Source organism: Girardinichthys multiradiatus, chromosome 9, assembly GCF_021462225.1.
Source record: "Girardinichthys multiradiatus isolate DD_20200921_A chromosome 9, DD_fGirMul_XY1, whole genome shotgun sequence".
Classification (NCBI taxonomy): domain Eukaryota; kingdom Metazoa; phylum Chordata; class Actinopteri; order Cyprinodontiformes; family Goodeidae; genus Girardinichthys; species Girardinichthys multiradiatus.
Window position 1 is genome coordinate 25,207,601 of NC_061802.1, and position 26,015 is coordinate 25,233,615.

The following is a 26,015-nucleotide window of genomic DNA, read 5'->3' on the forward strand; positions in this document are numbered from 1 at the left end:
GTGGTTCAGGTCAGGAGAGTTGGCAGGCCAATTGAGCACAGTGATACCATGGTCAGTAAACCATTTACCAGTGGTTTTGGCACTGTGAGCAGGTGCCAGGTCTTGCTGAATAATGAAATCTTCATCTCCATAAAGCTTTTCAGCAGATGGAAGCATGAAGTGCTCCAAAATCTCCTGATAGCTAGCTGCATTGACCCTGCCCTTGATAAAACACAGTGGACCAACACCAGCAGCTGACACGGCACCCCAGACCATCACTGACTGTGGGTACTTGACACTGGACTTCTGGCATTTTGGCATTTCCTTCTCCCCAGTCTTCCTCCAGACTCTGGCACCTTGATTTCCGAATGACATGCAGAATTTGCTTTCATCCGAAAAAAGTACTTTGGACCACTGAGCAACAGTCCAGTGCTGCTTCTCTGTAGCCCAGGTCAGACGCTTCTGCCGCTGTTTCTGGTTCAAAAGTGGCTTGACCTGGGGAATGCGGCACCTGTAGCCCATTTCCTGCACACGCCTGTGCACGGTGGCTCTGGATGTTTCTACTCCAGACTCAGTCCACTGCTTCCGCAGGTCCCCCAAGGTCTGGAATCGGCCCTTCTCCACAATCTTCCTCAGGGTCCGGTCACCTCTTCTCGTTGTGCAGCGTTTTCTGCCACACTTTTTCCTTCCCACAGACTTCCCACTGAGGTGCCTTGATACAGCACTCTGGGAACAGCCTATTCGTTCAGAAATGTCTTTCTGTGTCTTACCCTCTTGCTTGAGGGTGTCAATAGTGGCCTTCTGGACAGCAGTCAGGTCGGCAGTCTTACCCATGATTGGGGTTTTGAGTGATGAACCAGGCTGGGAGTTTTAAAGGCCTCAGGAATCTTTTGCAGGTGTTTAGAGTTAACTCGTTGATTCAGATGATTAGGTTCATAGCTCGTTTAGAGACCCTTTTAATTATATGCTAATTTTGTGAGATAGGAATTTTGGGTTTTCATGAGCTGTATGCCAAAATCATCCGTATTAAGACAATAAAAGACCTGAAATATTTCAGTTAGTGTGCAATGAATCTAAAATATATGAATGTTAAATTTTCATCATGACATTATGGAAAATAATTAACTTTATCACAATATGCTAATATTTTGAGAAGTACCTGTAGGAGTTCTTACTCACAGAGCCTGAGAGGGCTTTCACTTTGCTTTTTTTTTGTTGATATTTTGAATGTTTCAGATGATCAAAAAAATATAGTAAATACCATATCCAGTTTTCAAATAATGCTTTCATTTAATACAGGAAAAAAGCCATCCATGGTCTTTTGTTCGGTAGTGGTTTTGATTGTGGAACTCCCCCATTTATGCCATCTTTGCCCAGTTACTTTTTCATAGTTTGAATCATAAAAACTTAACTGAGGAAGGTTAGGCCTGCAGTGCTCTAAGATGTTATTCTGAGATCTTTTTGACCACCTGGATGGGTCACTGATGAGTTCTTGGAGTCATTTTAATAATCTGGCCACTCCTAGGACCGTTCATCACTGTTCCATGTTTTCTCCATTTGTGCATAAAAGCCCTCACTGTGGTTCACTTGAGTCCCAAAGCCTTAGAAATAGTTCTGTAACCCTTTCCAGGCTGATAATCTGTCTTTGTCTAAATTTACATTGTTTGATTACCTGAAACATTTAAGTGTGACAAAAAACTAAAATAGAAAAAAAATCTGTAAGGGGAAAACACGTATTTGTACCACTGGTGAAGATGTGTAAAAACCCTTAAAAGGAATTAATCCTTTACAACAGTGTAATAATCTCACAATGAAAATCTGAGAAAAATGCAACCTTTAGTTTGACTATTTATTTATTGAAGGAAATCCTTTTAAGAAATAATTATTTTTAACTAAATAAAGGACAGAACAATTGTAGATACCCCTGCTGACAGTATTTTGAATAAGCCCCTTTTGCATAGAGAGGGATCTTTGACCATTCTTCTTTGGACAGTTTCTCTAGATCACCCTGGGTCATTTCTGTTATCTTCAGAACAGGTTTTCTGCTGGATTTAGGACCCAAGACAGTGATCCAAGCCTTATTTTGTGTTCGATTACCCCTTTCTGTTTTGATTTGGCCACATTGTTGGCTATTATCATCATACTGCCCAATAATGAACCATTGTCAGTTTACTAATAATAGTCCGCCAGCTTTTGCTTTCAGCAAAATGTCCTGGTATTTCAGAACATTCAAACTAAAATGCTCTCTAAAAAACATCTCAGTGCTTTAAGAACAGGCCCCTTAGCATCACAGATCCTCCACTGTCCTTAACAGTAGGCATGAGGTGCTTTTACCACATATTCATGTTTCCTTCCAGACCCACATGAAGTCTTTTTTGCTGAAAGCCCAGAAGGATTTTTTTTTTCCACCCCAGAAGTAATTTATTCAAATGAATGGTTGGATTTTTCTACAGAGGAATTTCTTTTAAGGTTTTTTTACTCATCTTTCCCAGGCTTGCAAACAAATTTGTAATTACACAAGGTTCCCAGAGGTCTGGTGTGCATATAGAAGCAGCTGGTTTTCAATGCTGTCGATAAACAATGTATATGGTTCATTTATAATTGTTCTTTAAAAAAAAAAATCTTTTTAAATGAAAGATGGGTTTTCTTGGGAAAGCGTGTGAAAAAAAGTAATTATACTCTCCCTTGAGCTTTATAAAAATAAAAATAAAAACCTGCAGTGTTCTTTCAATCATGTTTGATGGGACACACACAGATAAAAAAAAAAATAACTAGATTTACTGATTTTATTCCATTAAAATACTTTCTTTTTGCACACAATCACTCTGCAGTTGACGTTTACAGGCTTCTCTCACTATACGCAGGAGGGTGTGTACGCCTGACCAGCTACACACACAAAGCTGAGAACGGTGTTGTATCCTAACCATGTGAGGCAGACCTTGGATGAAACAAGTCCACCACTGTGGAAGGGCAGCAGATAGAGTAACACATAGGAAACATGTCAGACAAAACAGTTTTGTTCTTCAGCTGTAGTTTGATATAGGCCGGCTGGAGGGCTGTGAATGTCAGCTGTGAGTCTTTAAAGACGCTTCCTTCATTAGAAGTTCCAGTAATTGTTGCCAACAAGTCCATACTGTGTTTAATATAACTAGTAGATATTAAATAAGTTTTGATTGTTTACGTTTTAGCATAGAATATGACATTCTCAGATACAGGATTTCAGATGTAATAAAGAACAACTCCTCTCCTGTGGGACCGAGGTGTTTGCAGGAGTTAGCAATTGGGGCAAGCTTAATCCAATAACATTAACACATCAAGGGTCAGCCAACTTAATCTAAGTCAAAGATTTGTGAGCGTTTGAGGAGGATCCTGTAGCTGCAGAAGAAATGCAGAATTAGAGGTGGGATCAATTCAAAAATGCATAGCTAATGGGTGACAATTTAAAGGGTAAAAATGTATAATTTTTCAAGAAGGGAATTTTCTTTTGTATCCAATTTTCTAGAGGGCTCTAGGGTGCAGCTTTGTTGTCTTCCGTTTTTCCTTGAATGTACCCATGTTAACAGGTAAAGTGTTTCTGTCCAGTCTGATTATTTTCCCAGTCAAACATCCGACCTTTGCACCACAAGTTACTGCATTTATTACATATAACATAGGAAAATTAAACTGTATTGGCGATCTTTACCTCAAGAGTCAAAATAAAAATATCCACAGAGATGCTGTTACGGGTAAGAGTCCACAGGTCTCCCCTCTGTCTATTATTATGACAGAGGGGTATGTTGTGCTGCTGACGTTCTACACCCGCATGGGGACCTCCAGCGATGCACTGGTCCTCATTCTAAGCAGCAGCGACCCGATGAAGGGAAGGAGGTAGAGAGTTTTGGGGGTTTTTTTTCACATGCGGGCTCGTTCCCTCTGCAACCTGGAGTTGTATGTTCGGGACACAGTGTTCCAGGCGTCCATGTATCTGTCCATACACATGGCGATACATTTCTGAGAGGGCGAAAAAAGAAGATGATTATGTCACATCATTTAAGGGGAAATAAAGTTCTAAGACTTTTTGCCTAGAAGTGTCATTATTATGGAAGCACAATATCAGGAAAACATGCAATTGAAACACTATCTCAAAATTGTCATTACAATTACCTCACAATTTATTTTCTTTTTTCTTTATCATAATGCCCACCCCTGTCTTAGTGGGTTTTAGTATCTTAGCCACTAAACATATACATGTAGTGTGGGCATTGAGGGCAAAGGAACTCTACATATTAGGCCAAATATATTACTATCCAAGCAGCCATTTGCAATGTATTGCAATGAAGATGGTGACTCAAATTATTGAGCAGCTACAGTTATGATAAAGAAAAAATAATGATCAAACACAACTCTTCTTAATTTCTGTGCTAAGTATATTATTATATTGCAGATTGTGAATGTTCAGCAATTGAAATGAGATAATTAGAGCAGCCCCAATATTGATTGTCCCCTACTTGGAATTTGATTTGGGGTCACCATTTATGTTTGCATTATGTATCAAATATATAAGCAGAAATAAACTATACTGACAAAGTTATTTCTCTTGTTCATTTTGTCTGACAGTCATGTCAGTAATGTAATGTCAGGAGAAAGGGGTCGGTGGTTATTCATTTATTGGATTAATTTATAGTTACACTGTGAATGAAATAAGACACAAAACGCAGACCTGATTATAGTATCAACATTAATTTTGACTACAACGTATAAATACGTTACTTTGAATGACTTAATAATTACCACTTCTTTAAAATCCTTTGAAAAGTGCAATTTTAAAATTCTTAAAATGGGATATCCATAAAACAAAGCTCAAAGCAGGGATCTTCGCAAACATAAATACAGTTTTCAAGTTCTGACAAATATTGTGAGACGTTAAGTGCTCTTGGGGGCCCCCTACTGGCTTTAATGTACTATGCAGCAGCTTAGTTAGCTTTGGGCGGCTATGGTAATAGTCAACCATATCGCACACACAGGAGATATTACACGTTATCAGGCGATGACGACAGGAATTCACTACATTGGGCAGCTCGAACATCAAGTATTGATTTCAACTTGGGATTACAAAATGTTCATGCCAACTTCTACTGCCTCCAGTAGTCAGAGAAGGTTTTAATAGAAAACTATGGATATGTTTCTAAAACATACACACCTGCTCAGAATTGTCCAATGAGCTTCCAGGCTTCCCTATGCACTTCTTGAAGCATTTATCAGTCATTCTCTGAAACATAAAACCAGTGGTCGTTGTAGCATCTTGGAGGCAATCCGGGTGAGCAACAAAAGCAAACATGTATTAAAGTCTGTGCTGGTTTTAAAACGTTTTTCTCACTCGCTGACAGCTGCATAAAAACATTTTTGTAGTCGCATTCAAACGTATCCCTCAGCTCAACTGTGTCTTGTTAGCTTAGCATCAAACATCCGTTGGTTTACCTGCAGGAGCTCCTGAGCGTTAGCCACCGCGATTTGGACCTTAACCTGCTCCATGATGGTCCCGGTGTCTATTTTACCGCCGGACCCGCCTGCTGAGGAGTCTGACCCGAACCCGTCCATCTCTACAGGTGTCCGGTCCAAGACAGAGACTTTGTTAAGCTGTTTTACGGCCACACGTGCGGACAGCAACTGCTAGGTTTCACACAGTTTTCGGTGCCCTTGACAGAGAAGGAAGAAGTCCGACGTCATTTCCGTAAAAATAAACACTCTGCCTCTTGGGAAATGAGGTTTTCCTGTGAATTGACTCAAAGTAACTCACCCAAAGTGTAATAATCTGTCATTCGCGCCCTGAACGAGTTTTGCATGTGCTGGCAGCCCCCTGTGTTGAGTAGGTAAACCCGATAACTGCCAAGAACCAGTGTTTAGCATAAACTAGTTCAAATCATCAGGTTCATGAGTACCGCTCACATTTTAATGAACTTTAAACTAAATTATGCTGTTTGTTTGGTAGAGAATGAAAAGGTGTCGCGGCTCATTTAATGGAGCTTCGTGTGGGAGTGGACGAACTATTTTATCGTTAATAATCTTTTGGTTATTGAGATGAGCAGACAAGCTCTGACCGTCTTGCAGGTAATAGGTGAAAGAACAATAGAGGAGTGTAATTTACATGATTTTGGCAGCTAATGTTGTTAAACACAATCAGGAATTTAGTACAGAGGAACATTATGAAGGGTCAACTCCCTTATGGCCAAACTTATATAACCATTTGATTTTATGGTTGTTGACTTATTTAAAAATGTGAAAAGAGGGAACACTTTGGTCCATGATGTAAACTTTTAGTATTCAGTGGTTATTCACTATTATTGTGGCTGTGCAATCTTAGTTTTATGGGTAAGAAGAAAAAAACTCATACCAAATCCTATCTGCTCAAACCTGAGGGTAAAAAGTGACCGTAGATACAAACGTAGTAAAAAGTAATGTTTTTGGTCAAAATGTCTGTTTACCTTTATGTTGAACACGCATTAAACTATATGTATAAGTGCAGCTGTTTTGGAAATTCAGCTATTATAAAATACAATTTATGTGAACAAAGAAAACAAGAGATAGTAAAACATATGCTAACCAATCACATAATCCATATGCTGATTTTTGAATTACTTGATGACCTATGTATATTTTTTTAATCCTTAACTTAGACAGAATACAATAAATGAAAGAGAACTAGTTCAAGATTCCTCCCAAACACTACTGAGTTTCCAAAAAGCTTTGTGATGTGTTGGATTTGTCGCAAAGACTATTTCAATGATTTAGCATTTATTTTTAATAAGGTATTTCTAGTCTCCCTTAAAATAATATCAGTATTTTTTTATTTCTTGTAGTCATGTCTAATTTTTGGAGTCGTCATGTTTCTGCAATGTTTGCACCAGCTCTGCCTCCTTGCTCTGTGCAGCAGTTCTCAGGAGGATTGCTTCCACCTGTGCTCCCGACATTTTAAGCAGCTCTCTGTCAGACAAACATTGCCAGATTTTCGGGAGCCTTTGTGTGAGTAGTATCCAGCGGTCCTTCCTTGCCTGATCTGACCTCGTTTTGATTCACGGATTTCCCTGCTCTGCCTTGCCCACATCGTATACTTCATTGGCTTCTGCTTTCTGGACTAACGACCTTGCTTCTGCCTCCTGACCAACCCTCTCTGCCTAACCCTTGGATCCGTATGCCTGAATCTGCCTCTCCGTTCATGACCTCACTTCTATGCCCCCAACCCACGATTCAAGCCTCTCCCTCGGATCCTGTCTCCTGATTCTGTCCTCCCGGCTCTGACCCTGTTTCTGTCCCCGACCACCGCCTTCTGCTCAGTCACTGGGTTTGCAAACCTGACAGCCAGTGTGACGTTGCCCTGCTGCCTCCTGATGATCACACTGAGGAGCCGAAATTCAGTGTCCTGATCCCTTTCACGGATTCTGAGAAGGTTAGTGGCTTTATTTATGTGTTCCTGCACTATTGGCTATGGTTTAGTGATCTTTAGCATTTAAATCGGCTTAAAGAAATACAAAGAGCCAATTGAAAGGCTAGAAGTAACAACGTGGCAAGAGATTTAAAATGTTTTTGGTACCTTTTTATGTTTACACACAACGAAAACTTTAGAGGCGTTTAATGCCAGAATATTCATCTGGTCAAAAAACACAATCTAAAAATGGTAAAGTTCTTTACTGAAAATCAATTTTTTTTAAAAACTCCAAAGAAAATGTTTGGAAATGACTTCGAAGATTTTATTCCTAGAAAGACTGAAATGATTCAAGACTTTTGCACAGCCCTGTGCCTCTTTAGATATTGTAAACGTTGAATACAGTCAGGAAAGACTTAAAAATAGGTCTAAGTTGTGCATTAACGTATGTTTGTCTTATACTCGTTGTGTTTGCTTGCCAACAGTGTTTTCCCACAGATCAGTTAAATCACCACCAAGGTGGCGCTAGAGGAAAAAGTAAAAACCCTGAAGTCAGCAGGATCCAGAAATACACCAAGATCACTGATAGTGATCAGTTGAACTAGAATCTTAAACCCATCATGCACACTCATTAAAGGGCGTTTACCACAAGGTGGAGACACACTCCAGACAACCAAACTGAAACAAACCAAGTTCCTGTCGGCTATTTTTCTAAATGTTGTACAAATACTGATAGTGTTAATAAAACATTGATTTTATTTTTTATGGCCTGCTTACAATTACTGCAGTTAATCCAATGCAAACTTCTATAAATTGAGTGTAAACATGCATACAATATCCTTTATTTTTATTTGGGATTATGGTCTTTCAGTTAAAAACCACAATTTTCACAATTCACTGAACAATAGGTAAATATTCAACATTTCTTAATGGTTATAAGAACCTCTGATTTGTTTAGTGCTGGGACCTTTGGGAGTAAGGACGACCCCCTATGAAGACCCCTCGCCTTATGTTTCAGTTGTTGACCTCAGTGAGAAGACCACCTGCTTTGAGTGAGCAAACACGGGGTGCAGTGAGCCCTTTGGCAACAATAAAGTGACGGTTACTGTCTTCCAAATGGACAGTGGTGAACCAACGACGCTGGGGGCATTAGGGAATAATTGTGGGGGGTCTAATGAGTGGCGTGCCTGTCTTTGAGCATTTAATGAGCAGTTACACAATGCCTGTCTAGAGGCACAAGCATACAGTCCACAGAAGAGTTTGGCTGGAAGAGGGGGAGGGTCAAAGTGCTGTAAAATGAATTAACCCGGGATTAAAATCATGAGTTCATTAATCTAATCTCTTTAAAATCTTAATCTCCTTCAGGCACACTTGTGTGTATAAAAGCTTTTGGCCTAGTGAGCTTTCAGACAAGGCTCCAGTGAGCCCAGGCAGCCACAGTTATGAAAATATAAATTACAAGAGCATGTGGTTCCTTATGCTGGGCTTTGAAGTTACACCCTGACTCACGACTGGAACCTCCAAGTGTGAAACAGTGCAAAGCTTGCAAAATGATTCATACCTTGTGCCCTTCTTCACATTTTGTCTTCATTCGACCACAAACAAACATGAGTTTTGTTGGGATTTTATGTGGCAGACCATGACTAAATAGTGTATAATTATGAAGTGGAAGAAAAAGGATACATGCTTTAAAAAGCTTTTACAAAAAAAAAACCAAAAGAAAACAATCAGAATACACTTGACTTTATGCACTGAGTCACAACCTTGTACAATCACTTTTCCTGCAGTTACAGCTGTAAGTCTTGTAGGGCGTGTTTCGGTCAGCTTTGCACATTTATAGACTGAAACATTCTTCTATTGAAAATATAGCTCAAGCTCAGTCAGATTGAATATAGAGCATCCAGAAACAGACATTTTCACATCTTGCCACAGACTTTCAGTTGGATTTAGGTCTGGATTTTTACTGGTCCATTCAAACACATAAATGAATGAATGTATGTTGATCTAAACCATTCTAATTTAGCTCTGGCTGATGGTTTAAGGATGCTGTTCTGCTGAGCAGTACATCTCTAACCCCAATGTAAAGTCTTTTGCAGTCTAACTGATTTTCCTCCAGCATTCCCCTATGCTTAGCTCCATCCATCTTCCCATTAACTCTGCCTTCTTGTTCCTGCTGGAGAAAGCTATCCCCACACCTTGATGCTGCCACCACTAGGGGGTTACTCTGTGTTTAAGATGATATGTTTGCTAGTTTTCCGTCAAACGCAGTAGGCCATAAAAGTAAAATTTTGGTCCTGTCTGACAGGGCAGCTCCTTTGCTGTATTGACTATTGCAAAATAACTTCTTTTGGCTTTCTTCCAAAAGTGGCTTTCTTCTGGCCACTTTTCCACCAAAGTCAGATTGGTGGAGTTGATAATTAGAAGTGTTGAGATAATTGGTTGAGATTTATTTCTTTGTATAGATTTGTGGGTTCTAAATACTAATAGATGCCTCACTTTTTAGATTCCTATTCATAAAAAAAAATTAAAACATGCATCATATCCATTCCATTTCTATCATATCAATTCTATTGCACTACTTTGTGTTAGTCTGTCTCATAACATTACAATAAAATACACTGGTTTGTGGTTGTAATGCGATGTCAGTGGTAAGGGAAATTGGGAGCTATCATGGTGGAAACAATAAAAAGCAGGGCATTAAAAGGGAGACTACTGAAAAACACACAGAGACATGCTCTCATCCACACAAACTGTGACAGCTGAGGAACAGCAGCAGCTTTGAAGTTTCAGAAGCAGCTGCTGAGTGACAGAAAGAGGGTGCAAAGAGCTCATAGAGGGGAAGGGGAAACCTGAGAAGTGTGGAATCTACTCTGCGAGCGGGGGTCCTGCTGCTGGAGGTCACTCGGTTCAGTTCAAAAGGCAAAAACAGGGTCTCAAAATGTATGCATATTAAAGCTTAAGCAAATAATTGATTTTTTTCTCATAATTCCTTTGAAGTGCATACTGTTAGACTTGTCGAAACATGAAAAGCAGGTAACGCCAATGACATGAACAAGGAGGTTGCACAATAGAGAAACTGGCACACCTAAATTCAGGACAGCTTTCCTTTCATGTCATTAAATACACTTGTGGACAAGTTGGGGCACATCCCAAGAAAGATTATATTAATTTCTCAAACGCCTAAATATATCTGTCACTCAAAAGTTCATAGAAATGATGCACGCCTCTTTACTTAGAAATGCACTTCTTAATATTAACTGGTGTTCAGTATTGAGTCTGGATTTCTGTGTTTGGTCAAGCTGGATTTGCCTGATTAAAAACTGACCTTATTTTTTTGTTCTGGGAGCCTGCCTGAAATACAGGGACATTCTTTGTAAATTCCTTTAAACCTCACAAGCACTCTGATCCTGCAGAAAATGTCAGGAATTTGAATGAACAAGCAATTTCAGGCACCTCAAAAGGACTTAATCTGCAATCATATGATCATTGAGACTGTTGGTAAGGCCTGTGTGGCGTTAGTTGAGCCAGCGAGTGCAAAGCAGTGCTAATGTCCATTTCAGCATTTATGTTAAAATGTGGGAAAAAAAATCTGAGATTAATTTTTTGATAAATCACAAGATGACAGACATCCAGGACTGTAATTCAAGTATCAATATTTCACTCCACTGTGGAAATGTATTTGCCATTCTTACAGATAATTTCATTTATTAAAGGAAAAAGCAATTGAAACTGACCAGGCCTTATGTGAACATGTACAACCCCAAACCTTTTGGAAAACATTATCTGGATTGAGGCAAAAGTTGAACTTTCTGAAAGGTATGCATCCTGTTACATCTGAATCAAACTAACATAACACTTCAGAAAAAGAACATCATATCAACATTCAAATCTGGTGGTGGTAGTGTGATGATTTGGAGCGATCTCCTTCTTCAGGGCTTGGAGGACTTGCAGTAACTGGTGGAGCCACAATTGCTGAAAATCCAGAGAATCCAAAGGATGTCCAGCCACTAGTTTGTGACCTTAAGCTCAAGTACACTTAGGTTATTTAGCAGGACAATAATCCAAAGGCTAAAAAACAAAATCCAAATGAAGATTTTGGAGTGGCCTAGTTAAAGTAAGGAGATATATCTGATTGCGATATTGTGGCATGACTTTAATTTTTCACACAGGGTCAGGATGGTTGCTTGCTCATCATTTAAAAAAATACCTTTTGTATTTGACAAGATTTTTTCTCTAATATTAAAATTATCTTGATGATCTGCAACATGCATGTGTAACAAAAAAGAAAAAATGGGGACAAGCACTTGTTCATGGCACTGTATTTATAAGAATACAATATTCAGCTGTAAGTTATGCAGCTTTTGCACTAGGAGCACAGCTGTGTTTAACAATTACTAAGAGTTTTGTTCTTGGGAGTGTGCAGTGAAGGCTTTGATGTATCATTCAGTTATGGAAGCGAGGTTTAACAATGTAAAGAAAGAATAATCCAACTGCTAACTGGAAAAACCTGAATAATTTAGTCAGTGTCAGTGTGAGTTGTCTTACAGGTATGATCAATAGACTCATGAGTTTTTTTATGCAAACTAGAATAATCGTAATTTTTAAAGATGCACAGTATTAGGCTTATTTTCTTTATTAAACACATTGTGCTTTATTTATTATTTGCATAACATGTTGCAGCTTCCATAAAGGAAGTCTATTAGTTTATCTGCCATCACTAGAATGCATACTACTGTGAAGGGAATTATCTTAAAGGGTATTTTAAGTACAAGGCAGGTATTTACACAAAATAATGACTACAAAAGGTATTGGTGAACAACATAAACTTGTGAAACATTTCACTATTGACAGGGTAAAAAATGGTGTGTTAAATGTCCCATAAGAAATCTGTTAGAGACTTTTTCAAAGCAGTTTCTTTTATTTCTGTGACATTTTGAAGAACCTGTCTCCGCAACTTGTGTGTCTGACGACAAAAATGGCCCTCATCGTTGACTCTTTCTGACTTTCAGACATGGACATGTCTGCTTTTTTATCTGGTGGAAATAGGAAAGTAGTTGGCAAATATATTGCTTGTGTCTTTGAAGAATGACCCTGGTTGGAAATGTAAGCTAGGATGCAAACATAGTTGAAAAGCAACTTAAAGTAGTAGGATTTACAGGATGTCTGAGACCATTCAGTTATACCGTTGAAACTATATAAATATTATGTGTATATATATATATATATATATATATATATATATATATATATATACCAAGATGAATATGTTTTAATTCACATTTGAGTTTAATGAAGGCACACATGTGGATGAATTTTAAAGCAACTCCTCCACACATTGCTTTCTTGTGTTACATCATAAAAATGTAACAAAAAACTGGCAAAGTATCAAGAAGAGAACTCTGGATCTCCAAAAAAATCGGGTTCATGGTTGGGTATCAGGCTGTTCAGAGATAAGTGTGTTTGGATGCAAAACGTGTATATTTTAACGTCAGAACAAAAGCAATGGTTCCAGTGAAGATGCTGGCCAAAGCTGGTGAGAGAGTGTGATTGTCCACACTGAAACAAGTCCTGTACCAACATGGACCAAAAGGCCAGTCAGAGAGGAAGAAGCCATTACATCAGAAGTGGCATAAAAAAACAAAACATGGCTTGCAAAAGCCTTCAGGGACAAAAAACTTATTTTTTAGGGATGTGGTCGGATGAAAACAAAATTGAACTGTTTGGCCATAATTACCATTGTTTCATTCAAAAGAAAATAGGAAGTTTGCAAGGCTAAGAATGCCAGGCCCACTGTTCAATACAGAGGGGGAAGGAGCATGCAGTGGTGGTGTTTTGCAGGATGCGCTGGTGCATTTCTCAAAAAAAGATGCATCAAGAGTAAATAACTTTATCTGAGAATGTTTAAGGAGCATCTTGAAACATCAGCCAGGAAGTTAAAGGTTGGGCACAAATGCGTCTCCTAAATGAGCAATTATCCTAATCATACCTCCAAAAGAATTACAAACTGGCTTAAAGACATTAAAGTCAATATTTTGGAGTGGCCTTCATAAGGAGCTGATCTCAGTCCCATAGAAAATTAAGGTAAGATGTAAACCAGCTAATTTAGAGAAGGTTTTCAACTGCTATGCTCCGCTCCAATCTATATAACAAAAGTTCTTCATTACTGTTAAAGTCAACTGAAGCACTCGGTGACAGGTGTTTTTGGCTAATTTATTGCAGCGCTTTGTGACATTAAAGAATTCATACAAAGGAAGGCTTTTCACTGGAGCCTGTAGCTGATTGGTCAGCTGCAGCGGGGTGGGCGGAGTCAGCGGAGCTCCACCGCTGCCTCGGCTCTTTCTCTCCGCTCACACTCGCTGCCTGTCGGGCTTCAACCGTCGTCTTCGGCGCTACCAACTTTTCACGTTGTTCCTACGCGGACACGCTCCAAGTTTTAGAGTTTAACAAATGGCCCGTCCGTTTTTACCGTCTTCTAGCCGTGTAATGTGGGATTTGGTTGTGAATTTAAACAGCAGATTTGTCTAGATTGCGGCGCAACTTCAAAGAGCTCGAAGACGAAGTTGCAGCCGAGATAAAGGAATCCGGATCGGCCCTGCTGCTCGTATCAACGGTAAGCTTTAAGACGTTTAATCCTTACTAAAAGTACAGATTTGGACTCGTTTGGTGTTTCTCTGTCCTCTTTAAAAGCGTGGGTTTGACTTCAGGCTGTAATTCAGGACGCTTTGATGTCGGCTGTTAAGCAGCAGCAGTCTGGATGTTTTTTAGACTGCTGCTAACTTGGGAGGAAAGTTGAGCGCATGGTGAACTGCTGACCAGAGCTTCCCATTTACTACACAAAAGCCAGTTGGGTTTCACTCAGTGTCCCTCCACGGAAGTCCGGCCTTTTCAGCAGGAGTGAATAGCCGACTTAAATTTATCTACTATGAAACAAAGGGAGCTTTAAAGCGGAAGATATTTATTTGGTCGCTTTCAAGCTGGGTGCAGTCTTAGTGGAGCCTGGACTTTTCCAAGAGGTAATTACCATAATAAGGACTAATAAAGTGTAATGAATCGGCTATAGCATATTATTCAAAATATATCACATCCACTCTGTGCAGAAGCTGTAATTCTGGCCACCCCCCTCCTTAAAATGATCTGGAAGAGGTTTCTGTTTTAATCTGTTCAAGTCTGGTTATATAATTTGGTCCCGAAGGAGCTGTTTTGAGGTGTCACTTCAAATGTGGGCTTGAAAGCTTCGCCCTTGGCACCATCTTGCATGTGAGCCAGCTGAGGAACTGAACAAGCATGCAGGAATTTGGTTGGAGGTGACTCACAGCCCTATGTTGTTTATAGGGGCAGTAAGATCTGAATCAACACCTTCAGGTTTTTTCTCTTTATCCTACTGTAATTAAACTCATACATGAGTTAATGTGGGTCATTTTGTTTTTGTCTGAGGTTTGATAATGTGGTATGGTTTTATTGAGTTTTGTAGTGTAAATGTATGTGGCAGGCAGTGTACACACACTGGTTTTGCAGTGGGAGTGCTCCTTATCTGATCTCCTTTCATCTCTGTGCAGTCTGAAGTTCATTTCCGTTCAGCTGATGCAAGGGTTTTATTTTTCTAATAATCATTCATCAGCTGCTGGGCTTATTCATTCAAAAAGCAAGGAGGTAGTGGTCACATCGAAAGGAGTAGGAAATGGTTCCTACACAATTCAGAAACGTTTGGAGTTTAGGTGTTTTTTCCCTGGTCTTGATGTGTAGGGAAGTATACAGTAAGAGTAATTACATACTTTATTTCCTACCCCCAATTGTTTAAAAGTTATATTCATTCATCCATCAGTGTGAGTTTGTTTGCCCATTCGTATGTCCATGCGTACATACATTTCTTATTCTAATTATCTGTTTATGCGTCCTCCATTTGTCTGCTTATCTATTTGTCGATATGTTGTTCGTCTTTCTACTCCTTTGTCTAATTATCAATCCATCCATCCCTTTGTTTAAGTATCTGTTTATCCATTATTTTGTCTATCCAAACATTTGTTTGTCCAATTATGTTTATCCATCAATTCATCCATCCATTGTCTAATTATCTGTGTATCCATCAGTTTGTCCATCCGTATGTCGTTTCCTTTTTTTACTTACTTCTTCTAAACATGACAGCTTTTCATTATAAGCCAAAGGACAGATGTTGTAAAAAAAATAAACAAGTTGGCCTAATTTGATATGACTGACATTTTCCTACTGTCCGCTGTCGCCAGGTCAAAGTCAAGATGTCGGTAAGCAACCACGAAAACCGAAAGTCTCGCTCCAGCTCCGGCTCCATGAACATCCAGCTTTTTCACAAGACGTCGCACGCCGATAGCCTGTTGACTCAGCTCAATCTGCTACGCAAGCGAAGAGTCTTCACCGATGTCGTACTAAAAGCCGGCAACCGCTCCTTCCCATGCCACCGGGCTGTCCTGGCCTCCTGCAGTCGCTACTTCGAGGCCATGTTCAGCGGCGGGCTCCGGGAGAGCCGCGACGATGACGTCAACTTCCACGACTCCCTCCACCCGGAAGTACTGGAGCTCCTACTGGACTACGCCTACTCGGCCAGAGTCATCATCAACGAGGAGAATGCCGAGTCTTTACTCGAAGCTGGCGACATGCTTCAGTTCCACGACATACGGGACGCAGCCGCGGAGTTTCTGGAGAAGAACCTCCACCCGTCCAACTGTCTGGGGATGATGCTGCTGTCAGACGCCCACCAGTGCCAGAGGCTGTATGAGCTGTCTTGGAGGATGTGCCTGGCGAACTTTGCTACTCTCTTCAGAACAGAGGACTTCCTTAGACTGCCCAAAGATAAAGTCCAAGAGCTGATCCTCAGTGAGGAGCTGGAGGTGGAAGACGAAAGCCTGGTGTATGAGGCCGTCATCGACTGGGTGAAGGCGGACATGGAGCGGCGGCACAGCGAGTTGCCTGACCTGCTGCGCTGCGTGCGCCTGGCTCTACTGCCCGAATCCTATCTGCTGAAGAACGTCGCCTCAGAGGAGTTAGTGATGTGCCACAAAGTAGGCCGGGAGATCGTAGAAGACGCCGTGCGGTGCAAGATGAGGATCCTGCAGAACGACGGCATCGTGACGGGGTTCTGCGCTCGGCCCAGAAAAGTGAGCCAGGCCTTGCTGCTTCTGGGGGGACAGACTTTCATGTGTGACAAAGTCTATGTGATTGACAACAAGACCAAGGAGATCACCCCCAAAACAGATATCCCAAGCCCCAGGAAAGAGTGCAGTGCTTGTGCTATTGGTTGTAAGGTATGTGTATAATCTAGATTGCAGTACATGCAGTTTGTAACGTGTCTTCAGAATAAATTCATGTTATTTCTCTGTTTGGCCTAGGTTTATGTTACTGGAGGCCGCGGGTCTGAGAACGGAGCCTCCAAGGATGTCTGGGTCTACGACACATTGCACGATGAGTGGTCAAAAGCGGCGCCGATGCTGGTAGCAAGATTCGGGCATGGCTCTGCAGAGCTCGACCACATCCTCTACGTAGTGGGAGGACACACATCTCTTGCGGGATCCTTTCCGGCGTCTCCGTCTGTGTCTCTGAAACAGGTTGAACAGTACGACCCACAGAGCAACAAGTGGACCCTGGTCGCTCCGCTAAGGGAAGGCGTGAGCAATGCTGCAGTTGTTGGCGCCAAAAACAAACTCTTTGCTTTTGGAGGCACCAGCGTAAACAGAGACAAATACCCCAAGGTGCAGTGCTTTCACCCCTGCCAGAACCGGTGGTCGGTACCGGCCGCGTGTCCGCAGCTGTGGCGGTACACAGCAGCGGCCGTCGTCGGCAACCACGTCGTTGTAATTGGAGGCGACACAGAGTTTTCAGCCAGCTCTGCGTACCGGTTCAACAGCGAGACGTACCAGTGGTCCAAGTTTTGCGACGTGACAGCCAAGCGGATCAGCTGTCACGCCGTGGCGTCGGGGAACAGACTGTATGTGGTGGGAGGCTACTTCGGGGCTCAGAGGTGCAAGACCTTAGACTGTTACGATCCGTCATCGGACTCCTGGGACAGTGTGACCAGTGTGCCCTACTCACTCATTCCTACTGCCTTCGTCAGCACATGGAAGTACCTGCCTTCTTAGAGATGCAGGCTCTGCAAGGTTTCTGGGTAAGTAATTGTATCGTCGTTAAATGTGCAAAAGTCTTTAGTCATACAGCATTTCTTTACAACTAACTTCCAAGAAGCCGGATTTTCAACAGAAGGTCTTCAACAGAAGGTCGGGCTTCTTAAAAGCAAAATAATTATCAATGGTGGTTTCAAACTTAAATAAATCAGCTTCTACCACCCTGTTACATTCCAGGCCTGGGTGAACCCGAGGCGGTCACTTTAAAGACCCAAACTGTTTTCCAGGTTGCCAGGGGTTACGGTTGTTAAAGATTATCTAAGTGCCGGGTGTTGGACAAACATTGTGTAGTTTATGGGGCAGAAAGAATGTCAGTGCCACTGCTAATTACAAAGCCAGGGCTGCGAGCCGAAGCCTCCGTCACCGATTGGAGTGATGCGTAGAGCTGGGCGATCAGGTCTGTGAGAGAAGAGATGAGCGGCCGGGTTAATCTGCAGGAGTCGGGGCTGCCTGACAGACAACCTGTTGGTAGACATAAACTGAAAACAGGTGTAAGAGGCAGTTTATTATGTTAAGTGACCTCTGGATAAGTTCAAGAATATAATTTTTGTAAGATCATATATCGCTGTCACCTCTTCCAAATAAAAATATTACAAATGACTACTTATTTATACATTGAATTATAGGGTTAGAATATGTTGACAGGGCAATCTGTTCTGTTTGAAGGATCAGTGGCAATTCTGGGGTCTTTTTTATAGATTCAGGGACGCAGCAAGGGAAGAGGTAGTACCCCGTCTCCAGGATATGGAAATGTGATTTACTCACATCTAACCATACTGCTTTAAGAGCTGTGCGGCTCAACCTGCCTCACGAAAGGACAGGTGGCAAATTTCACACTTTTGTGCTGGATAAAATATTTTCTCCTGACATGTCTCCCGGTATTTGCAGAGAGAGATTAAGGAGGGAGCAGGTTGCTGAAATGAGAAGAGGAAATGCTGCAATGATTTGAAGTTTGCAGGCGGTGCCCTAAGGTGGTAGAATAGGTTTTGAGCTATTTGTCTTGCGGCCTGTCTTGTGATCTTAATTTAGCGTTTATGCAATCAATAATCAAAGCAAAAATGGTTCAACCAGATGGTTATGCAACAGTAGGGACTCCTGCGCATCATTTTATTGGTTTTATGGTCTAACTTTGTGAAGTAGTTTTATGTAATATGCCGGCGTGGCCATGTACCCTACTAGTTAACATTTTAAGAGAAATCTCCCAAAACACAAGTGAAAAAAGGTAAGTCGGATGACAGAAGTAAACACAAAAATTGTATTTTCTGCAATAATGTGTTGTGAACGCAGTGATGAGCAAATTGTTCGTCACTGGACATGTAGATGTGTCGAACAAGAATGGGCAGGTGAACGTTCCTTATGTTGGGACACCAAAGAAACATTTAAGTGGTTTTTGTAGCCTAGTAGGGGAGGGTAGTTGTCCTTCAAAGAGAATGAGTTGTTTGAATGATTTAAAAGCTTCCCCTTTAAATCCGTTGAGAAGTCTAACCACTCTAAATATAAGAAGTCTTCGCACACTAAATTCTGAATTTCTTCTAAATTTTGTGAAAGTTGAATGGTAAAAATGGGACAAAGCATTAATTTACATAGGTGACCAAAGAATTTCAAGAACCTTCTATTATTAATACATATGCTTCCAAAACATTCACAGATTCATAACCTTTCGAAAGTTTTCAAACGTTTCAGGTTAACATAACTGGAGTAAATTCAGTATTTCACAGGTTTACTTAAGATTTCTAAGTCCTTTTTTCATCTCACAGACTCCAAACAGGCTCCAGTTTTGAAGGGGGTCAAGGAGGAAGCAAGTAATAAGCAGAGGGCTTGGGTGTGGCTTGTGTCTACAGTAAACAGCTGGAGATGGTGGAGCTGGGGGCTTAGCATTATGCAGCTGCTGGTATGGGCTACTGTAGCCATGGTAGCTGAGATTTATTTTTTAATTGCCAGCATGGAGACAGACAGCCTGACGGTAAAAGATCAAGGCATTACATCCGTATGGATCATCAGTTATGCCAGCCACCAGCTCACTGCTGCTGACGACATGTTTGCCTAATTAGAGCAGAGATGGATGGAGGGGGGTAAAAAAAAAAATCTCCAGTTTCCGGCTTGTCAGGTTCATTTGTCTTTACTCACAGGGGTCCTCTGTTCGTCTATCTGAGACTGTGAGGCTCGGATGGGAAGTGAATTTGTGAAAAGGTGACATAAGAGTGTTCCTGTGGAGATATGATGCATTCTCAGACCTTAATTAGATCTTCCATATGTGACCTAATCTGAGGTCATAACCTTCAAAAAGACGTCGGGGTTGGAGGTCCCCCATTGGGATAAAAGGAAAGCATCAAACCTACTCAAAGTATGAGAAAAAGTGGAGGCTGAGACCAGCAGAAGTATAAAGTAGATTCCACAGAGAATGACAGCTGAGACTAACGCCTGCCTAAAAATACATTTCTCTGGGGGCTGTCAACTTTTAGCCGGGGTAAGAGAGAAAACCGTGTGTGTGTGCCTATTCTCTTCCCTTTTGGTTTTGTTGCCTCTGAAAACCACCAGTCAGCTGTTCAAGTATTTACTGGTAGTATTGTTGGCTTTTATGCAGTAGTAAAAACCACTTGTTTTCCACTCTCGCTGCCCTCACACTCACACAGGCAGTCACATTGCTGACATCGGTCGTTGAAAGAGCCAGCCAACCCAGATCTAATTCAGCGGGAACGAGGGTGTGGTCTGCATTCCCATTAGTCCACGTTTGTTGATGTAGCCCTGTGGTGTGTGTTGACTTGTCACACTCGGCTCCTTTAGGTCGCCACCTACTGTATTTGTTTGCCCCCCGTGCGCTCCCATTAGATGTGGCAGACCGCAGACTCAAGGGGCGCGCCAAAAGCCGCTGCTGATGGGAAAAGTATTTGTAGCCATGGAAACACTGAGGTTTGTCTTCATGGTCAATACAGGAGTAAACGGCTTCGTAACTCTCTCGGATCGCCGTCAACAAAACTGAACCCCAGTTTCACCCTGTGCCCTTTTCCACTTTGCCCTGCTTTATTTTCCTTTGAAAATATTTCATACTCATAATGACCATCGTGATGTCTAGTTTAATGCATCATATTTAGAAAGCATAAAAAATATACAGATTTCTTTTTTTAAGCCGTGGCGATGTTACACAACGTTTAGAAAATTCAGCCAAAAATTCAACAAGACATAGCCGCAGTTTACTTGAAAGGAATCTGTGGCAATAAGGGCCAATCAGCTCGCAGCCTGTGGTCCATTTCAAGTGCTTTAGATCTTTCCACTTGTCCAGTGAAACATGACATTTGCAATGAATAAATTAATTTCAGTGCGATACAAAAAATCCGATGTAGCCAAGTTCAAATGGCAGTAGCTTAGCCAATCAGCGCCCTCGCTCAAAACGCATAATCAGGATCGACTAAACTCTACAGGAAAGGAAAGACTCCTCATGAGATGGGAACATCTTCTGTGAGGTGATATTGCAGTCAGATGGACACTGCATACATTTAAACCTTTAAAACGATTCTCCATGTTTGATCTCTGAAATGCTGTGGATGACTTGAACTGGACTCTAGATGCAAGAATCCCCTCAAAACAACCTCACAGCTGAAATGAGGAGTCAGGCAAACTTTCCTCAGATTGATGTCAGGCTTTTATAAGAAGTGTCTCACTGAAGGTATTGAAACCTCATTTTGTCCCAATTTTGTCTCGGGTAGAATAAAGATTTACTTTTAACTTTACTTTAATGAGTAAGACAGGTTTAGTGTGTTTTGGGCTAACCTGTAATTACATCGCTGTATTTACCAGAGATACATTTTAAAAAGCTCAGGTGTGAGGGAAACAATAGGTCTTAATTTGACCTCGGTATTATTAGTTAGCTGTTGGTTGCAGACGACAGGCAGACGGGGTGAAACTGCAGATTATTACCTCACAGAGTCGTACTTCTGTATCTCCTCCTGTGCCCACTAAACTAAAACGTCCACGAAATGCCTGTTATCAGATACTCACAAATATTAACACTTCTCTTTTTTGCGCCTTCTCTCGTGAAGTTGGCAGCTTTCTGCGGGAGGGTAAACCTGCAGAGGTCAGGGAGCCGCGATGGGACTAGTTGGCGGGCTCGGACAGCTGCTGTAAAAAGGAAAGGTCACGTCAGGATCGGGGAGGAGGAGCGCACAGGCCCACAGTCACTCAATACTAATGTTTTATTAATGCCTCGCTGTGAGGGCGACCAGGAACACACGCTGAAAGGAGCTTTTATTGCAGCATCTGGGTACGACAGCGACTCCCTCCACCACCTCAGCTCAGATGCACACTTCTCCTGCAGTCCCTTGAGTAATCAGTTTGCCACATTACTGCCCCTCGGCATGGCCGCTTACATTTGCATAAACCTAATGGAGTTTTTATTGGCCCTTTCTCCAGGCCAAGGGTAACAAAAAGGAAAAGGAAAGGCAACGTTTGAAATGGCTGAATAATCACCCAGACTAATTAGATTACAGCCTCAAAAAGAGACAAGCTGTCATTGCAGTTACAGCGGCCTCTTCAGAGAGCCAGCTGGGGTTGGATGGAGTGGCTGTCTGTCTGGTAATTAATCACAATTATGCAATATTTGCAGAAGAAGCACTAGAGAGGTGGTTTTTCAGTCCCACAGATAAAGTTTGTCCAAGCCTTAAGCTGGACCTTCTGTAAGCATTCAGGTTCACTGTAGAGTCCTCCATTAAAGTCATGCAAATGAAACCAAGTTGAGTCATGTGTGGGTCACTGCTGCCTGGACGTCTTGGTGGTCATTGGTAAACCCAGCACAGACCTTGTTGCGCACATGGGACAGATGAAGAAAGAGGACTGGGCTTTGGTTACGGGTAATTAAGCATCTAGAGGACGCTGATGTGATCCGTGGCATTAAAGAACAGGAAAGGAAAAACACGAATGTCCCGATGCAGGTAAAGGCAATTTTAATGATTTTTACTCTGAGTTAAAGTAACATTGACTTCTTAAAACGTGTGTTTTGGTTTCAGACATGAGGCTGCAATGGAAATCAGGCAACTAGTGGTCGTTCCAATATCAATAATAGCTTGAAATATGGGTGAAAGGGGACGAGTGTAACCGATACAGCTCAGTGCTGCATCTTATCGACCTTGACATGTAATAATAGAGCAACTGTGAGATGGTGTAGAGTTTATTGCTGGTGGGAGCAGGACTTTGTGTTGTGGCTCAGGGAGCTGAAGTTTGACATGAGATAGGAACCCCGTTGTTTGATAGATGCACTGGATCCCTTTTTGGGGGTTAAATTTTGATTCTTGCTTCCATCTAATTAAAACCCAAATCATGGAGAAGAGCGCTGTCTTGATAGTTGTGCTGCAGATGGTCATTGACACCCTCCACAAGTAGGGTAAGGCCCAAAAGATCACTGCCAAATATATTGTCTGCTCAAATTGCTAGACCCAGGTATATTAATGGAAAGTTGAGTGGAAGGAAGAAGTGTGGTTGAAAAAGGGGTTCAAGCAACAAAATTAAATGTTCTCCTTTTAAGATGTAAGTAAAATTTGGTTTTCAGTTGGAAATCAAAGTCCTGGAATCTAGAAGAAGAATGAAGAGCAAAATAAACCAAGCTGGTTAAGGTTCAGAGTGAAAGTCTTCACGGTCCGTGATAATTTAGAGAGCCATATCATCTGCTGGTACTGGTACGCTGGGTAGTGTCCATTCTCAAGTCTACGTAGCCATCTAGAAAGATTGGCCTCAAGTAAACATTAACTAGTCTGAGGAACTAATTTTGATTTTCATTATCTGTGCGCCTTAATTATCATCATTAACAGAAACACATTCTTCTAATATATAAATCTGCGCATAATGAATCAGTTTCACATTTTGAACTGAAATGCTGACATAAATAAACTTTTCAGTGATATTTTAATTCACTGAGGTGCCCCTGTGAAGAGCACAGTGTAGCCCAAAGTTCATATCTGGTGTCTGTGATAACTCCACTCCTACTGCAGTGCAGATCTCAAAGTGTGCGAACAAGTTCAGGCTCAGGTTCAGCACCACCTTTTGCAGATAGCAGGCAGGTGAATGTCAGGAAGGCAGATTGATGGATGGACATCGTCCAGAAACTAGAGATGCATAAATCTGAATTTTGCGAAAGATTTCAGATGTCTGGTTTTTTGTCCTGTTGACCCTAATCTTAGTTGATTTTGAACTATTATATAAGAACAGTATTCATAGTCTTGGTTTCTAGCCTTCCTCTTGTCTTTATTTATGTTGGGAGCAGAGCAAATGTCACATCACGTGTGAGAGAGGAATTTAAATTGAGGCAATTTGGTTTAAAATCATGCAGTTGAATTAAAATGAATGACTCGTTGCTTGGCTAGTGTTCTGATATTTGTGTTAGGGTTATGTTTGCACTGTGATTAAGGGGGAAAATGCACACAAACAAAAATATTTTCAGTGTTTTGCAGCTGTTCTGATAAAATTAGCTCCCTTATTTCTCTGTGTTTTGAGTTTAAAGTGAAATCGAAAGCAACGAACAGATTGCTTGCCCCGAGTGATAGAAGTAGGAGTAGTGTCATGGTGAGTCAGACCCTGTGTTACACCACCTACGCTCCCTGTCCAATACCAGCTCTGATGAATGCTGATAGCACTTGCCTGTTTTTGTGGTAAAATATCCCGTTGTGTTTAAACTTTAGAGACCCCACAGAAACAATCCCACAAGGTTTCCTCCTAACAGCTCTTTCAAGATTGCTCCTCTGTCTTTTGATGGTGCATTTTATAAATGTAAAAACAAAATATCTCAACATCATGTTTGTATTGGATGCTCATAGGTTTTAGGGTTTATAACAAAGCTGAAGAATCAAACTAGCCTGTTTCTGCCTTAAGGCGTGTTATTTTCAGAGCTTTTAAGATCTCGTTTCTCTGACAGGTCGATTCAAACTTGTTTGCAGCCTTTTGTTCCAGCAGCTTTTACCTCCGTTGCACTTCAGGCTGATTATTCACAACTTCAACAGTCGCATAGCTAAGAAGATGTCAGCTGTGACAATAAGACCTTACCAAAATAACCCTCTGCCTGCTGCAGAGCCCCAGTGTTTAAAGCTGCAGAAAGAAGAGCAGAGCTATCATCAAAAACATGCAAATCAGAAGCAAACACCATGTTTAAGTTTCTCTGCAACTCCCACCCAGATATCCAAGGAAACCTTCCTTCATGGTAGGAGGCGTGGTGAATTAGACTCCAAGTTATCTAGGGTTGCAGAGAAAGCCTGAGATGAGGGTTTCAAAGGAACTCACGCAGCTTTTTTCGTGAAAAATGCTACTTGCATGTGCAGGAATTTGAAAAATTGAACCATAAGAAGGCAACTCGCAGTTTGAACTTTTATCTGAAGAAAGCAGATGCTTTTTAGAATTGGTTTCTTATTTGCATGCAAAGAAGCTTATTTTCATGGTGGGCTTCTCGTTGTTCCCGCCCTGAAATATTTCTTCGTTAAGAATATAAAGGGGCCGAGCAGCTTAATCCCACATACCAGGACGACTTTGGTTAAATAACGTCGTCAGGCATTAATAATGCTATGTGGGTAAGCCTGATAAGATGGCATGGTGATAAGCTGATGAGGACCAAAGACCTTACGTTGCCCAGCCTTCACACCCAGCCACAGAGTTCACTGGACCTAAACATTAATCTCCCTCTTTTCTGTTCCCCCAGATGAGCTGCAATGTCTGGCATGCAGGCATATGTCTGTCTGCTGGCTCCGAGCAGGAGGAAGACGATTAAGATGAAGAAGGGGTTTGTGTCTTCTCGTTGGGGCTCCGTCCTCTCTGATGGGTCTGCAGAGGAGCAAAGGTTTGGAAACAGCCCAGAGACTGAAAGTCTGCAGCCTCACCCCCCCCCCCCCCCCCCCCCCCCCCGCCAGCTGATGTGTTTACTCGGACTTCTTGTGTAACTTTCTCATGGAAGCAGTCTGAGGGGAGTGGTTGCCATGATTACTGCAGGGGGGCCCGCAGTCATCTCTGATCCTTCTCCTGGGACAAATAAGCTACTGTGACTGCATCGGCCCTGCGCTGGTCCTTTTCCAGTTTTATGGACACGTTGTTTTACAGTGAAGCTCTCCCTTCGGCCTGACACGTTTACTCAGGTGTGTGTTATTTCCCTGCAAGCTGGCTGAATTGGACCTCCGCTCAGCCAGCTGTGCGGTGAAGGAAGCGAGTCATTTGTGAAAGTGTATTATTTTGTGCACAGAAATATTCTTCCTGCCTGTATTTTTAGCCTTTGGACTTGGGCTTCCCTCAATTTTGGTGAGCTAAATATGTACTCTGCTCCGCAGCTGAAAAAAGTAACGAGCTGGCGGGAAAGAACGTTGAAGGAGATACTGAAGATTCAGATTATGAGTTTTATCAGTTTTTTTGTCTCAGGGTTTGTTTGTTTTTTAACTAGTTCAAGGAAGGGTTATGTCTTCCTCTATTGTCCTGTTTTTGTTTGTTTTATGTGAATGTAATATTTACATGCTTTGCATTGTTCTTCA

General features: G+C 41.5%; 2 protein-coding genes across 3 annotated transcripts; one reads left to right on the plus strand and one right to left on the minus strand.

The window, feature by feature from the left end:
- Positions 1-2,751: 2,751 nt before the first annotated feature.
- Positions 2,752-5,882, minus strand: timm13 (translocase of inner mitochondrial membrane 13 homolog (yeast)). Its single transcript, XM_047374478.1, has 4 exons — positions 5,756-5,882; positions 5,437-5,654; positions 5,159-5,227; positions 2,752-3,969 (listed from the first exon to the last, which is right to left on the minus strand). The coding sequence occupies exons 2-4, from the start codon at positions 5,554-5,556 to the stop codon at positions 3,871-3,873; spliced, it is 288 nt and encodes a 95-aa protein (XP_047230434.1). The 5' UTR covers positions 5,557-5,654; positions 5,756-5,882; the 3' UTR covers positions 2,752-3,870.
- Positions 5,883-6,806: 924 nt separating this feature from the next.
- On the plus strand, positions 6,807-25,384 carry enc3 (ectodermal-neural cortex 3). Of its 2 annotated transcripts, none has more exons than XM_047374476.1 (4): positions 6,807-7,402; positions 15,619-16,653; positions 16,738-17,510; positions 25,199-25,384. In XM_047374476.1, exons 2-3 carry the CDS (start codon positions 15,631-15,633, stop codon positions 17,482-17,484), a joined length of 1,770 nt encoding a protein of 589 aa, XP_047230432.1. In that variant the 5' UTR covers positions 6,807-7,402; positions 15,619-15,630; the 3' UTR covers positions 17,485-17,510; positions 25,199-25,384. The 2 variants fall into 2 exon arrangements, with proteins under 2 accessions (XP_047230432.1, XP_047230431.1); XM_047374475.1 differs by lacking the exon at positions 6,807-7,402 and adding an exon at positions 13,709-13,988.
- Positions 25,385-26,015: the final 631 nt, after the last annotated feature.